The sequence below is a fragment of the Carcharodon carcharias genome, chromosome 20 (genome assembly GCF_017639515.1).
Source record: "Carcharodon carcharias isolate sCarCar2 chromosome 20, sCarCar2.pri, whole genome shotgun sequence".
In the NCBI taxonomy this organism is placed as follows: domain Eukaryota; kingdom Metazoa; phylum Chordata; class Chondrichthyes; order Lamniformes; family Lamnidae; genus Carcharodon; species Carcharodon carcharias.
The window spans coordinates 107,010,179-107,025,431 of NC_054486.1; the positions used below are offsets into that span (position 1 = coordinate 107,010,179).

The 15,253-nt window shown below is 39.8% G+C and overlaps 1 protein-coding gene across 3 annotated transcripts in view; it reads right to left on the bottom strand.

Annotated features, from left to right (window-relative positions):
• The window catches only part of smek1 (SMEK homolog 1, suppressor of mek1 (Dictyostelium)), a 108,264-nt gene that overhangs the window by 26,743 nt on the left and 66,268 nt on the right, over nucleotides 1-15,253 (bottom strand). For all 3 annotated transcript variants that reach the window (XM_041214332.1, XM_041214331.1, XM_041214333.1), the window contains exons 5-8: nucleotides 11,072-11,149; nucleotides 10,146-10,262; nucleotides 6,431-6,547; nucleotides 1,660-1,791 (exon numbers count right to left, since the gene is read on the bottom strand). In XM_041214332.1, coding sequence (XP_041070266.1) covers nucleotides 1,660-1,791; nucleotides 6,431-6,547; nucleotides 10,146-10,262; nucleotides 11,072-11,149 — 444 coding nt within the window. The remainder of the gene's footprint in view (nucleotides 1-1,659; nucleotides 1,792-6,430; nucleotides 6,548-10,145; nucleotides 10,263-11,071; nucleotides 11,150-15,253) is intronic.

The following is a 15,253-nucleotide window of genomic DNA, read 5'->3' on the forward strand; positions in this document are numbered from 1 at the left end:
TTATGATCAAACGTAACCTGTGCTCACTAACTGTGGAATGGTAAAGCAAATCCGGGGAAAAAAAAGGCTTTACTCCGGAGGGCTGAAACTGATGTTTACAATTGTGCAAGACTTCACCTGTTGAACTAATAAAGATTCCCAGATTAGTCAAACTGGCGGATGATAAACCAGTCAGCCAGCTCCAAAGATGTACTCTCCTTAAGGCATCGCCTGATGCTTTTTTAATCCCCCACTCAGAAGGAATACGAAGGCATGTTTGCATGTACACATCTGAATTACAACTTAACTCCTATAATAAAAACAGAAAATGCTGCAAAAGCTCAGCAGGTTTGGCAGCATCTGTGGAGAGAGAAACAGAGTTAAAGTTGTGAGTCCATATGACTCTTCTTCAGAGCTCTGAAGAGCCATATGGACTCAAAATGCTAACACTGTTCCTCTCTCCGCAAATGCTGCCAAACCTACTGAGTTTTTCCAGCACTTTCAGTTTTTATTTCAGATTTCCAGCATCTGCAGTATTTTGCTTTTATCTTAGTTTTTAATTTCTATAATGTTCTCCATGTATGAAGATACAAAACAGAATGGGCATGGAGCAGCAAGGAGAGAGTAGTTAGGAGTAAGAGAAGCGCAATCAAACAGAAGGGAAAAACAGGGAGGAAGCGACAAGGTGACAGTGCTGAAGAAGGGACTTTGGAGGGAGGAGGGTTAAGGGTTGAAAGAGTATCTGTCAGTGGTATTCAATAAGTGGGAGCATGAAGGAAATTATGTAAGTAGGGCTAGGTAATACCAAGGAGGGATTTTAATACAAGAATAAGCACCTTTCCTTTAGGGATCTTTCCTTTGTCAGTCTTGGCTCAGTGTTTAGCACTCTCATCTCGGACTCAGGGGGTTGTGAGCTCAAGTTCTATCATTGTTGTACTGAGGGATTACTGCTCTGTAAGAGGTGCCATCTTTCTTTTGAGACATTAATTTGAGGCTCTGTCTGCCCTGTCAAATAGGCATGAAAAATCCTATGGCATTATTTTGAAGAACAGCAGGGGAGCTCTTGCCAATGCCTTGGCCAATATTTATCCCTCAATTGACAACACAAAAAGTAGATATCTGGTCATTATCATTTTGCTCTTTGTGGGAGCTTGCAATGCATAAATTGGCTGCTGATTTTCCTACAACAGTGACTAAAATAAATTATGGGCTGAGGTTTAGTGACAGAGGTGGAGGACAAAGAAAGAAATCCTGATAACGGAAAAATGCAGTGAAGAAAGCAGAGTTCAGGGCTGAGCAAAATGCCAAGGGTCAACATCAGTGGGCTCAGCTAGTGGTGGCAACCAGAAAGGCTGATAGAAACAAATTCTATCAAGAAGGAATTATATATAGCTCTTGGGGCGAATGGGATCAAAGGGTATGGGGAGAAAGCGGGAGCAGGCTATTGAGTTGGATGATCAGCCATGATCATAATGAATGGTGGTGCAGGCTCAAAGGGCCGAATGGCCTACTCTTGCTCCTATTTTCTATGTTTAATTGAGCTTTGAGGTGTATGGAATAAGATGAACTTGGCATATTTATTATATAAATATAAAAACAGGCACACAGTAGAAAATGGGCAGTAATGAACACCTGGATAATTGAAACATCAAATGTACTTTTATAAAATTATATACTTACATTGGCTGTGGCCAACATGTTCTCCGGGTCAACTAAAGTGCGGAGTAGTCCCATAAGTTGGACTGCGCCGCCCAGCTCAGGGTCTGGATCACAAATCATATGTTCAATGATGAGGTTGATGAGGAGGATATCCTAAAAAAAATGTACATCAATAGCCATAAGTTTCATAATCAAACCAAGCTGTGAACTAGTGCACACAGCTAATCACAATACAAGCAGCACAAGCAGATGTTCTTAGTTTTTCTGTCATTTAATTTCAGGAACGTGTGTTGATTTAGGCTTTCCTCCCTGCTTTGTGCATAATCAATGATACTCGAAAGTGCCTAAAGCTGATTTTGGGGATTATATTCCACGATTCTGACTGTTTTCTGAACAAAATGCTTGCCCGATACTCAGTACTGAAAGAGCAGAAATTTCCTCCAACTAAACACTGAACAGGCTGAACCAATTTTCTTCAGTCTCCTCCATAAACTCCATTCCCTAGCTAAGGATTCCAACCATCTGCCTGGTAACTGTGAGGCTAAACCAGGCAGTTTGCAAACTCGTTACACTTGACCCTCAGATTCAGTCGCATTAACACACCATCACTAAAACTGCCTATTTTCAGCTCCATAACATTGCCCAACTCCATCCCTACCCTCAGTTCACTTGCTGCTGAAACTCTCATCATGCTTTTGTCACATCTGGATTTAACTATTCCAATGCACTCCTGGCCAGTCTCTCATGTTCTACCCTCTGTAAACTTGAAGTGATCCAAAGCTCTGTGTGAATTAGAATACATGCAGCAAAGTCCCATTTACCTATCAACCCCGTGGACCTACGCTGGTTCCCAGTTAAGCAACACCTTGATATTAAAATTCTCATCCTTATTTTCAAATCCCCCTCTGACCTTGCCCCCTCCCCATCTCTGCAATCCCCTCCAGCCCCACAATCAAAATATCTGCACTCCGCTAATTCTGGCCTGTTGTGCATCCTTGATTTTAATTGCTCCCACGATTGAAAGCAGTTCCTTTAGCTGCCGATGCCCTAAGCTCTGGAATTCCCTCCCTCTTCTTCAAGATGTTCATTGAAAACCACCTCAACCCAAGCTCCAGGTCATTTGCCCTAACATCTTCTTATACCTTAGGAATTGGGGGCAGTCCCATAAATTGGACTGTGCCGCCCAGCTCAGGGTCTGAGTTTGCTCTGCCATTCACTAAGATCATAGCTGATCTTCAAGCTCAACTCCACTTTCCTGATTGATCTCTATATCCCTTGATTCACTTGGATTCCAAGAATCTATTGATCTCGGTCTTGAACATACTTAATGACAGATTATCCACACCTCTCTGGGATAGAGATTTTCTGTGTGGCTCTGCATCAAATAATGTCTGATAATGCTCCCGTGATACGCTTTTAGATATTTTACCACACTAAAGGCATACAAGCTGTCGCTGTGTTTCCAACAACCATTAATCAATTTTCTTTTAAGAATATGTAACAGTTCTACTATTCCCTATAAACCAGGGCTGTCTAGATTATAGTGATTAAATAAACTGAATTGTGTTTCTACTAGGTTTAATTTGAAATATTTTCTCATCACAGTGGGCATAAATTCCAGTGAAAACCACAAACCAGTCTGAACTGACAAATGCAAGTTTTTTGTGACTGCTGATTGCATTCACTATCTAAAGTAACACTTCACAGTCTTTTCTGCATATGCTGCAAGCACCATTGCACAAAGACCACAGGAGAACTCTAGCAGTCCAATTACATTTCTTAATTACTTCCTGTAACATTGTAATTTCTGGATTGACACTTCAATGTGTGAACATGAGTTTCGAAGGGTAAGGAATTTTTGCCAGTAAGGAACTGTAGCTACGACATCTTTGTGCCTCAAGCACTTTACACAAAAGGATGAGTGAATAATTGGAAATTACAACTATAGTAGTATATTTTGTATACTTTCCATAACTAGTTTCTAAGTCCTCTATATTGTAATTAAAAATGCTGGATTTTGGAATAGGTAAAGGAAGTACACTGAAAAATTGCCAGAATTAAATGGAGTAAAGGAGCAGAGATAACTTGGTGTTCAGACAAAGGCCACTAAAAAGGTAATGGCTCTAGTAGATAAGGCAAAAAAAGTGCAAGGAATCCTGGTTTCCTATCCAGGGACGTATAAAAAACCAAGGTAATTATACTGATGTTCTACAAGGCCTTAATTGTATTAATTAAATAGAGTACTGTGTACAAATATGAACATCGCATTATAGAAAGACTATAAAACTATTAGAGAAAAGGTGTGGGGTAAATTAACCAGGATGTTACCAAGGTTGAGGGGTTAAAGTCATGAGGGGAGATTTGATAAATTAGGGTACCCTGGATCAGAAAAGCTTGGAGGGTTAATCAGAGAGATCTTAAAAAATTATAACAGGGACTAGATAGTTACTTGAAAGTAAAGGCTGTAGTGAGCAAAGTGCTTTATAACTCAGCTCAGCGCCAATGTTTAACAGGTCTTTTGCGTGTGTGAATTGTTGAAACATCAAGACATCAATTGTTTCCCTTATGCAATTTCTACTCTCGGTTTCAACAATGTGCATGTGTATTTCCCTTTTATGTGCCCGCACCCCGCCTCTCCTCACCATCCCTTATCGTGGCTGATGCTCACATTTTAGAATAGCTTCCACTCCCATAAGAAAATGGCCTGATCTCTGTTATGGTATTGGAGATAGTTTTAGCATCAATCTCACAGGACCTTGCTGCACTGCAAAAGGGCTGCTGCGCTGGCCTAAGCATCTGCAGCTCTCCTTATTTGCCTAATTCACACAAAACAAAATTCCTCTAACAATCAAACAGTGTAACAAGGAGGTGGGGGAGAAAGTGAAACTGTAAGAACAACTAAATACTTCATATTGGAGGTAATTTTTTCCCTTCTTTAGATGTAGAGCAGTGTCCCTTATAATAAAATATTTTAGCAGATTTACACTGATGTTGTATTTCGGTTCCTAGGAATTTGTGCTATAATATACATACTTAATACTGTACTGAAAAAGCATAATCATATACCCAACCACTAAACTCCTTCCCTAAAGGACATTAGTGAACCAGATGGGTTTTTAAACAATACGGTAGTTTCACAGAAACCATTACTGATATCAGCTTTTTATTTCAGATTTAATGGCACATAACTTTAAAGAATTGTAACTGTTTTTATTTTGTTCTCAAGCGATGAGATTCATTGATTGATTTGAAGTCTTGCTTGGTGTCTGACACATGATAGCAAAGTGGGGATTTTGTCTCAGTCTATGAAGATTCCAATGACATGGTAAAACCAGATACATACAACATGCAGATTTGGGGCACGTGTAAAAAACATTTTTGGCACTTTAGAGGAATCAAACCCTTACTCATACTGCAATTTTGGTATTCCGTTTTATATAGAAGGTATAATATATAAGGTATGATATATTATAAATGCACTGAGTATAAACTTCTACATGATTTTACATGAAACAAGCCTATTGGCACTAAATCTTGTTTCATTAAATTGCCAGTGTAGTGGATCTCAACAAACTTAAGTAAGCTTGAAAGTTGCCATCTTGGATCAATTCAGAGCAGAAAGTTTTGGTTCAAAGCTCATAAGCACTTAAGTGCAGTGTTAAGTGAGTAGCTCACTGTCAGAAATTATACCCTTCAGGTGGGGTGCTAAACTAAAGTTCTGCCTGTCTGTTCAGATGAGATGTTAAAAGTTGCACAAGCCCTATTTGAAAAGGAGCAGAGTGTTCTCCTGGTGCCCAGGCCAACAAAGAGCAGGAAAACACCAAAACACAGATTTGAGTGGTCAGAGTGATGAGGAACCAGAATGGATGTTGCTTTTGGCTATGTAACAGTCTGTACACTTCAAAAAAAAAGATTCACAGTGTGAAGCTGGGAGAGATGTTCAACTGTACAGTAATTCAAAAATAATGAGTAACTCCAATTTAGTGCAATTGTGAAATTAGCACCTACTGCAAAAAAGTACTGTAAAATGGCTCAGTATTGTGTGCAAATCACAATCTATATTTAACTTAGAACTACAAATGACTTAATGTGTATGAATGGATATTGTTTCATTCCACAATATAAACATCCCCAGCCTTAATGAACACAAAGTATACCAAATTGTGCATATTTATAGCAATGATATTCCAAAATGGAATTACATAGAATTTAAAGCAAAGGAATAGGCTGTTCAGCCCAAACAGTCAATGTTGGTGTTTGTCTTCCTGGAGCAGCACTCACAATCCCACATTCCCATGTCCTTTTAGTCCCATTTCCTTCATCTAATCTATTCTTAAATGTTTACAGAGTCTCTGCTTCAATCAATAACTCTGCTTGTACATTCCATGGCTTCATAACCCTGTGTAAAAATATTTCTTCTGCTGTGTAAATTTCACACTCAATTTTATACATATATCCCCTTATTCTAGGTCCTTCAATCCCTGGAAACATTTTACCTACTCTGTCCCAAGCTTTCACAATTTTAAACATCTCAATCAAAAAAATCTTAATATCACTCCACTGTCACTGCATCAAAAACCTAGAACTTCCTCCCTAACAGCACTGGGGGCGCGTACGTACACCATGTGGATTGTAGCAGTTCAAGGCTCATGGGAAATTATGGATTGGTAACAAATGCTGTCCTTGCCAGCAATGCGCTCATGCCATTAGTCCAACTAGCTTGCACAGAGCAAAATAGGCCATGGTCCAGCACAATTCAAACATTTAAGAAAACCAGCTTTCAAGTACTCACATCATCATTCTGTTGAGCTTCCTGCATGACAAATTCTCGTACCATGGATGGATTGTACTCAACCAAATAGGAAAATATATCGGTGGCTGCACTTCGCACTTGAATGTCATCCATACCCTGAAAGATCAACATAGTGGTATTTTAAAAGTATTAAGGCATACAGAGTTATCACCCAGTAGTTAGTTAGACTTGGAAAGAAAGCAGTGAGATCGCAGTCAAATTACCCCATCAAAACCTTTGATACGGTTACTCCATATTAAATACAGTAATATAGTATTGTTTTCAACAAAGGAAGAGTATTGGAGATGAACAGTAGGTTATATGGATCAGATATTGGTTCCTTATGCTGATTCAGGAATTTATATTCCTTTATCTTGTTCCCTAATATGATTCATCCAGTCCATTTTGAAACATTGTCACAGGTTTCTATCCCATTGCCCTTTGGTGATGTACAGTGCTCCACAGTTCAATCACCCTTATGAAAAAATATCTACATTTTCTTTTATTTAAACTCCAAGCATTCAAAAAAATTGCAACTTTAAGTCCAGGATTTTATCAAAGCACAGGGCAGGACTAAAAGGAGAACCTGACCACAGAAGGAGAGTGGGGCACTGGGCTGTATTTTACCAGCTCTTAATTTGGCCACCGCCAGCACCACTGTCCAACTGTGGACAGCTGCCCACCACCCCTGTGCTGGCAGCCCTTGGCAGTGTCACCAATGGAGATGGCCACTGCCAAGACACCCACGAAGATAAGATTTTCTTAATTTAGTTTCGCTGGGTCAGGCAGACAAGCCCCAGTGATCCCGGGACAAGGAAGGGTACTGGAGGGTGTGACCGCTCCATTGGTGGGATTGTAGTTAAGCAGCGGTCATAAAGACGACACCAACCACACTCTCCCCTCCCCACCTCGAGGCCACAAGGGTTTACTTGGCAGTCTCCCGATGTGGCAGTGCCTCATGTTGCCAGTCAAATGCCAGAGGGACAGGAAGTTGCCCTTAATTGGCCACTTAACTCGTTTAATTGGCCGCCAACCTCCTGTTCGTGGGTACCATGCTGTTGAGGTTCCCACCTCTGGTAATATCCATGGCAGTGGAGAGGAATCAAACTCGCCTCATCTCGAGGTTTGGTAAAATAACAGAACCAGACAGCAATTTAGTGGCAGGGGAGGGATCCACTACAAAGGAAGGTTTGTCAAGGTGGAGGATCAAGGAAAGCTGCTTGCTGAGATTTTATCATCTTGCAGTCTATTGGTCATACATCAAGTTTTACCTGTAGCTAAAGGAAATCTGGATTATGTCATGCAATTAATAATGGAGGGGGGGGGCAATGGAGTAACTTGAAACTACGATTTTGGAGGAAACACATTCAAAAACAGATATGAATCCTTGCCCAAAGAAGTATTAAATTCTTTTCCATAATCAGAGAAGTCCCAGGGTAGACAATGTTTCCTCACAACCAAGTCTGTAGTTCATTAATCAGTCTCCCGCCAGTTCTACCTCTTTCTTGTAACACAGTGACAAAGTCTTAATACAGTACGCCAGATGCAGACTCACCAAGGCCAGATACAGATTTAACTTCACTGCCTCAGACTTCCAGGTTGCACCCTAGCTACAGGCTAACACTGTTTTGCTTTTAATCACCTTCAAACACCACACTCGTGGTTTTAATGATCTATCCATCAAAACCTACAAAACTAAAAAAAAAATCAGACCTCTTCTTCTGTTCTAAATATTTTTAGTATAAGCCAACTATTTCAATCAGCTCACCTGATACATGGTCTGTACAATTACTCAAATATTTTGTGAAAGGACGGTATAGCTGCAACTTCAAAAGAATAAATGGTGCCGGTTTCAGGGAGCAGCAGACAACATCATGGCATTACTAGCTATCAGAATGGCCCCCTTCATTTTGTGCATCAAGAGGGCAAAGCCCCTGTAGCAGATACACTGGGGATATAGTATACATGTAAAACAGCCAGAATACTGAGAACATTTGGGCCAAAAGACTAGGAAGAGAAAAAAAAATGTGAAGAAGTTTCTTGATAACTATGGATGGAATTTTACGGCAGTGGGATTTTACGCTGTCGCTTAAGTCAAAGGGGTTGAGAATGGCTCGTCCTATTTTATTGTCCCGTCCCCGCATTAAAATTCCAGCCCATATATTTTCTTCCCATTTCTCTGACCCTGAATGTCCCTTACAAGGCCTGGCCTCAAGTATGGCGCCCCATTAGAAAATTGATCCAGAAATTCCAGTTCTACTTGGCATCTTTTGTGATTCTTGATCCTAATCAGAGACAAAGCCTGGCATTCACTATGACTGAAACATTCAGGATTAGAAGGTTCAAGAGGTCTGAAAGAGATGCCAAGCGATCAATAGAGGCACCTGATAATTGTATGTCACTTGATGGTAGAAGTTGTTCTGTTGCAGTTCTCCAGGACTTTGATTAAGGCAATTAATTTTCATACAAGAAGAGAATCTAATGTATTTTCTTCCCCACTTTTAAAAAATAATTAATTTACTTTGAGTTGAGACAACACTGCATGAAGCAGCCAATCTGGCATTGTTTCTAATTGCAATATAACATGACCCAGTTCAAATTCCTTGTAGCTGGTGTCATACTAAAGCTGGATGCCTGTGAAGCTCTTCCACATAGATATTATGCTCCCATATTTCTTCAGAAACCTAGCCCCTACCCCACACTAGGTTCTGTGAGGATAATGGTCAGGTCAGCAGAGAGAAGTTAAGCAAAGTGATCTAAAGTGTACCAGCAGCAGGACCAATGACACCCTGGTGCTGCTGTTCAGGCCTCCAGCAGCTGTGGTTTCAGAGTCTATGGCTCTCCTCTGTGCCCAATAAAAATATTCTATTCTATTTCTGGTGTCTGATTGGTCCCTTCTAACCATTCATTACCACAAAACAGACTAAACATGCTTTTAGTAGAAGACAGTCTGCATTATAAATAGTCCTCTTACCCTACATATGGCATGGCAATATTTTAAGCATGCTAAGTAAAATAGCTCGACTACTTTTAGCTTATGTGCTCTGCATTTGAGAAAGAAAAACAGAACTTTAAAGTGGCAACACAAATGGAAGGCATACAATCCATCCCATGCTGCTCTAACCAAGAAGAACAACTATGCTTGCATAGCAAAGTGCTCTTGAAAATATACACCATCAACATTAACATCTTTAGCACACAGCAAGCTTCTGTTAGGAAGTGTTGTGTGAAATGCTAATGTCATGGAGTTTAAATAGATGTACGAAAATCCTGAATCATTTTTAATTAAAAGTAAACAAGCATTTGATCAAAGCGGGTGGTCAAAGAAACTATGTGATTTCCTGGTCAAAGACGCTTTCCCAATGGGGAACTGCAGCACCGGGGATGGGGCTGAGGGAATCAACAATCAGGTGGGATTCAAACTGAATCCTTCAGTCTGATCACAGCTTGGGTGGAAGTAGTCTACTATAATTGGTCTCAGTGCTGCTGGGGTGGAGGGGGAATGAGGCTTCCCATTGCCATAGAGTAACACCTGCTGAAAACATTTGCATGTGTGGAGGTCAAGGGAGGACAGGAGTTCCCATAGACAAACAGCTTCCCGATGCTTACTGTTAGGCTCACATGAGAAAGGTTCATTTTGGTGAGGTACTGGAGGGCTTGTGTTTCTTTTGGAATTGTACCCTCTGTAATTTGACTACTTTAATTAACAACTTACCAAAATGACCTCAAGAGCTGGCAGTATACCCATATTTGACAATGTCTTGAAGAAAGAGTCCCTGTTCTGAGGTTGTAAAGTTTGAGAAAACGCACAAAACTCTTTCAGAAAATTCACCTGAAACGAAAGCAAAGTTACATTTTGGGGATCAATTAGACCACCGGTCAACATTCATTCCACTCAGCCGCTAGACTGATGATACTCACTAAGCTGGCTTTGAGCACTACGATCGCAATTCCATTGGCCTTAATAATACTCCCCACACACTTCACAAGTGGAACGATATGGGACAGTGTTTGCAGTTCCCCATGTGTGGCTTGAGATTCCAAGTGTGTCATTCTCAGTTCCTGTCAAATGAAGTCCAGGTGCTTCTCCATAGGACAGGAGAAAGAGCTTTATACTTTGCAGTATGCTTTGATTAGAGTCCTTTCGCTTATTCTGCAGATGCTGGTATTGCCCTGCCTCCTAATAGCATCCCCTTGCTTTTTTTCAGCTTCTTCCATATCCAACAGCCAATGCATGCTATGAATGAAGGCTCAGAGGTAAATGGAGCATCAACTCTGCTCAGGGCTGCACTAGAATAACTGGTCATGAGTCATCCAAAGTACTAGTCTTTACAACTTCTATTTTGAACAACTATACAAAATAAAAACTCACTGGTTCAGCATCTTCATGTATGTAGGGCTAGGTCTCTTCACACTTCAGACACAGAAGCGAGAGCCTCATATATTAAAGCACTTAATTTGCAGAAAATAGTTACTTCCAAAGTGTGCGCGAACAGGAACACTGACAGGTCTGGTCCTGTGTATTATTCACCTGATTACATTTTAGCTTTGAGGTATAAGCCCAAAATGAAATTAGTGGTTATGGTCAATCTCTATGCATATCTCCAGCAGCACATTTAACTCAGACATTCTCACACTTACCAGTTCCTGTCTCTTATCATCATCGGTGGCATCGTCCGTTAACTGTGCAAAAAGCTCTGTCAGGAACTTCTCATCTTCCTGGAAGATTTAAAACAAAAAGTGCAAGATCTCTGATAAAATACAGACAGAAGACCACCTGTGACCCATTGAAAAGGGGCTTTCCTGCTTTACTGTATGACTAAACCATTTGTTAATACACTAACACAATAAAAACAAGATCATAAGAAATAGTAGTAGTAAGCCATTCAGCCCTTCGAACCTGCTCTGCCATTCTATGAGATCATGGTTGATCTTCTACCTTAATACCATTTTCCTGCACCATCCCTGTATCCTTTGATGTTTTTAATATATAGGAATCTATCAATCAATCTCAGTCTTGAACATACTCAATGACTGAGCCTCATGACTATGACCAAAGCATGGAAGAGAAATAGATTTATACTTTCAAAGCTATAATCTGTGTAAGCAACAGAGACTCGGTCACTGCCTACAGATGCTTAGCCAGTCAGTTGTATTGATTTACCCTGAAGATTCCTTTCCAAATACTACTAACTCCACTTGCACATGAACAGGCACAATAGCCTAGTGGATATGGAACTGGTCTAGCAACCTGGAGGATGTAAGCTCAAATTGAGTTGAAGCCAATTAATGGTAATAGGCAGCCAGCAGTAAAAAAACAACAAATGACAATGGCAAATGCCAAATTGTTGTCAAGATCTAATGGTTAGAAAACTGCTCACCTTTGTCTGCTCTGGCCTACATACGATTCCAGTCCCACAATATGCAGCTCACTCAATTTTCTTGGGGCAACCAGGCATGGGCAGTAAATACATTTTGACTAGGGTAAAACTCATTTTGCCATTCTCACTGTATGCAGCGAAGGCATATTCGACAATAACTTCCAAACCTGTGAATTCTACCACCTATAAAGAAAAAGGCAGAAGGTACATGGGAACACTAGCTCCTTCAAGTTCCCCTCTAACCCCACACCAACCTGACTTGGAAACATATTCCCATTCCTTCACTGTCACTGGGCCAAAATCCTGGAACACCATACCTAAAACAGCATTATGGGTGTACCTTCATTAAACGGACTGCAACAGCTCAAGGTGGCTGCTCACCACCAGTTCCTCGAGCACAATTTGGGAAGGGCAATAAATACTGGCTCTGCCAGTGACACCCATATCCTAAATGGGAGTAAATCAACTCCTTTTATCCGCTCTGTACGTGTACAGAAGGCTAGTCAAAAGGGACATTATTCACATCCGTTAAGGTGGGTATAGTTACTGATAACAATTAGTTTGGTTTGACCTGGCCTGACAATCAAAACAGGCTGAGAGTTGTTTTTTTTAAAAAGAAAAAGCCTAGTTATGCCAACATTGGTGCCAGATTAAATTGCTGTCCAGACTGATGCTTGCTTATGATGTCAGTATTAATTTGGTGCTGAGTGGTTTGACTGAGATACCAATGCTGGCATAGTACTTTGCAAGAAAAGGTTAGGAAGCATTAGACAGAGGAGAAAGGGAAAACAGCAGTTATGGTCATACTGCAGAGCGAGCTATATCATGTGATGAGGGCAGCTAGTGATTTTTTTTTGCACCTATAACACATGCTATCTCTCACCATCACTAAAAACTGGCAGAAACTGGCTTGCGAACATTCAGCTTTTAGATTTTGGAAAAAAAGTAGCCATCCTCCTCAATGTTATTATTAGGATTTCAATAACTTGTAAAATGTTCACATTATGTCCAATTGACATGTGAAAAACACTTAGGAGTACAACGATTGATTTTAATTTCCTGTATCTGGAGATCACATTTTGAGCTGTATGAAACTAAGGTGAATTACGGGTGGCTACAGGTACGTCAGGGTTGTTGGCAATCATGGCAATTGAAGATGACAGTTATTGAATAAATTCATGCTTAGAAAGACTTGCATTTATGCAGCACACCATAATATCTGAAACATTTTAAAGTTCTTCATATAACACTATTCTAAAGTGCAATGGCTGTTGCGCAGGCTGACAATACAGCAAATTGAATGGCCAGATAATGTGTTCAATGGCAGCACTGGCTGAGGATGAATGTCATCTAGTACACTGGGAGAAGTCCCTCTTTCTTTCAGGTAGTGCTAGTTCAGAAATGTGACATATGTGGTCAATAAGAGTTGAGCTTTGATTGCTGGTCATTCACCAAAGATTTCCAGTCAACTCGGATGATTCAGCAAAGTTAAACTACAATATCAGAATACAGTTTGAGGGCATCTGATCATAAGTCAAAATAGATTAATTTAACCTTGTGCATATCATCAGTGAAGCAATAGCTAGAATACTGATATACCAAAGATACAGAAAAGGGCAACAAGGCTTATTTAAAGTAATTAAGTTACACAGTACCCTAAGTCAAAACATCATAAAGCACTTCACCCAGTCGAGTGCAAAGATGTTTATATAAGCAAACAGCGTCCTGAAATATTAACTCTATTTCTATCTCCACAGATGCTGCCACACCTGCTGAGAATTTCCAGAATTTTCTGCTTTATTTCAGATTTCCAATGTTCGCAGTATTTTGCTTTAGCACCCATTTTAGTGCTTCTTTTAAAAAGGAAAGGCCAATAGTCAAACTATTAATGAATTTTCGTCTTAAAACTTCTGACATGGCCTTTCTGGAATAATTGGATTTCTACTAAAATGAGAGCTCCAAAGGTTGTACCAGCAGCTAATCTCATAAGCCAGAGAAAAATGCAAATTCTATCTCTTTAAAAACGAAATACTAGGACTGAAGTGTTCTGTGCATTTCTCAAATTCTGTACATTCTATCAGAAATTTATTAATATAAACTACAAAAATTCAGTGTGTGTTCTATTAGTTATGTAACTTTGTGAATCTTGGAATAATTAAAGTAATTTTCCAGAGTTCAGGAATGAGCTAGAAAAAGTAGTACATTTACTGGAAACTGCTACTGGCCTGCCAATTTGGTTAGTGGATTGGCGTCACAAAAGATTTATAATTCTCTAGAATTCGGCCAAAGTTTTCTCTAAGCTACTGAGATCACACACTATCAAGCGCAAAAACATAGTGCACACATCATAACTCAGTGAAATCTTCAATGTCGCTCAAGTATTGAGCTCCTTGCAATTTTAACACATATAGAAAACTTACATTTCATTTGTACAAATGTCTTAGGGTGAAAATATCTTAAGGTGAAACTGCAAAAAGAACTCTGAAAATGCCCTTACTGCAGGGTTTTCTTCTCCCCTGCACTGAATTCAAGATGCACTTCCCCAAGATCTCAAAACCATAGAATATTTCCCTTCCCCACAAGCTCAGTGCACATCACCTAACCACTAAAACACAAATTTATCTTTTAGCTTTTGAGGTGTCTGTTATTATAGAACTATAGAAAAGTTATGGCACTATAGAAAGAGGCTGTTCAACCCATCATGTCTGCACCAGCTGAAAAATCCAGCTGCCTATTCTGATCCCACCTTCCAGCAATTGGGTTGTAGCCTTGCAGGTTAATAGAACCATAGAAAATTATGGACTCCATCCCATTACTTCAGTTGTTCAGTATGCTAGGGTAACAACCAGCTTTCACAACACATCTTATATTGCACCAGCAGGTTTTGGGTTCAGTCCACAACATATTTACCAGTATAAATGATAGCTAGAATGCATAGATTCTTGAACAGGAATCGACCATCATTCATGAGCCACAGGAAATTGGAGCTTATACGAGGAATTTTGCTGTAGCAATTTTGCTGCATCATGATATCATTATGCAGACTCACCGGCACTTGCTCATCTTCAACATCATAAACTAAATTATATAGAATAGATTAGGACCCAGTGAACACTCTAATACATCTTTTAAAATAATTTACATTCAGCCAATGAGAAGACATTATAAGATTCTGCTTTTAACACCTTATTTGGTGCAGTCATTTGAATAGAGAAACCTTCGTGTGTATTTTCTAATATACCAGACCCACTCAATTCAACAACTGATGCCAGTTAACCATCTAAATATATTAGCAACCTAGTCAATGCAAATTAAAAGATCTTACAATTTTCATCTCAAGTATATTGTTTTGCAAGGATGTGCACCTTTCAAACCCCTGTTCCAAAAGTTTTATTTAGGAGACCAACCGGGAGAGCATTGGAAAAGTTGTTTCTGGAGGTGA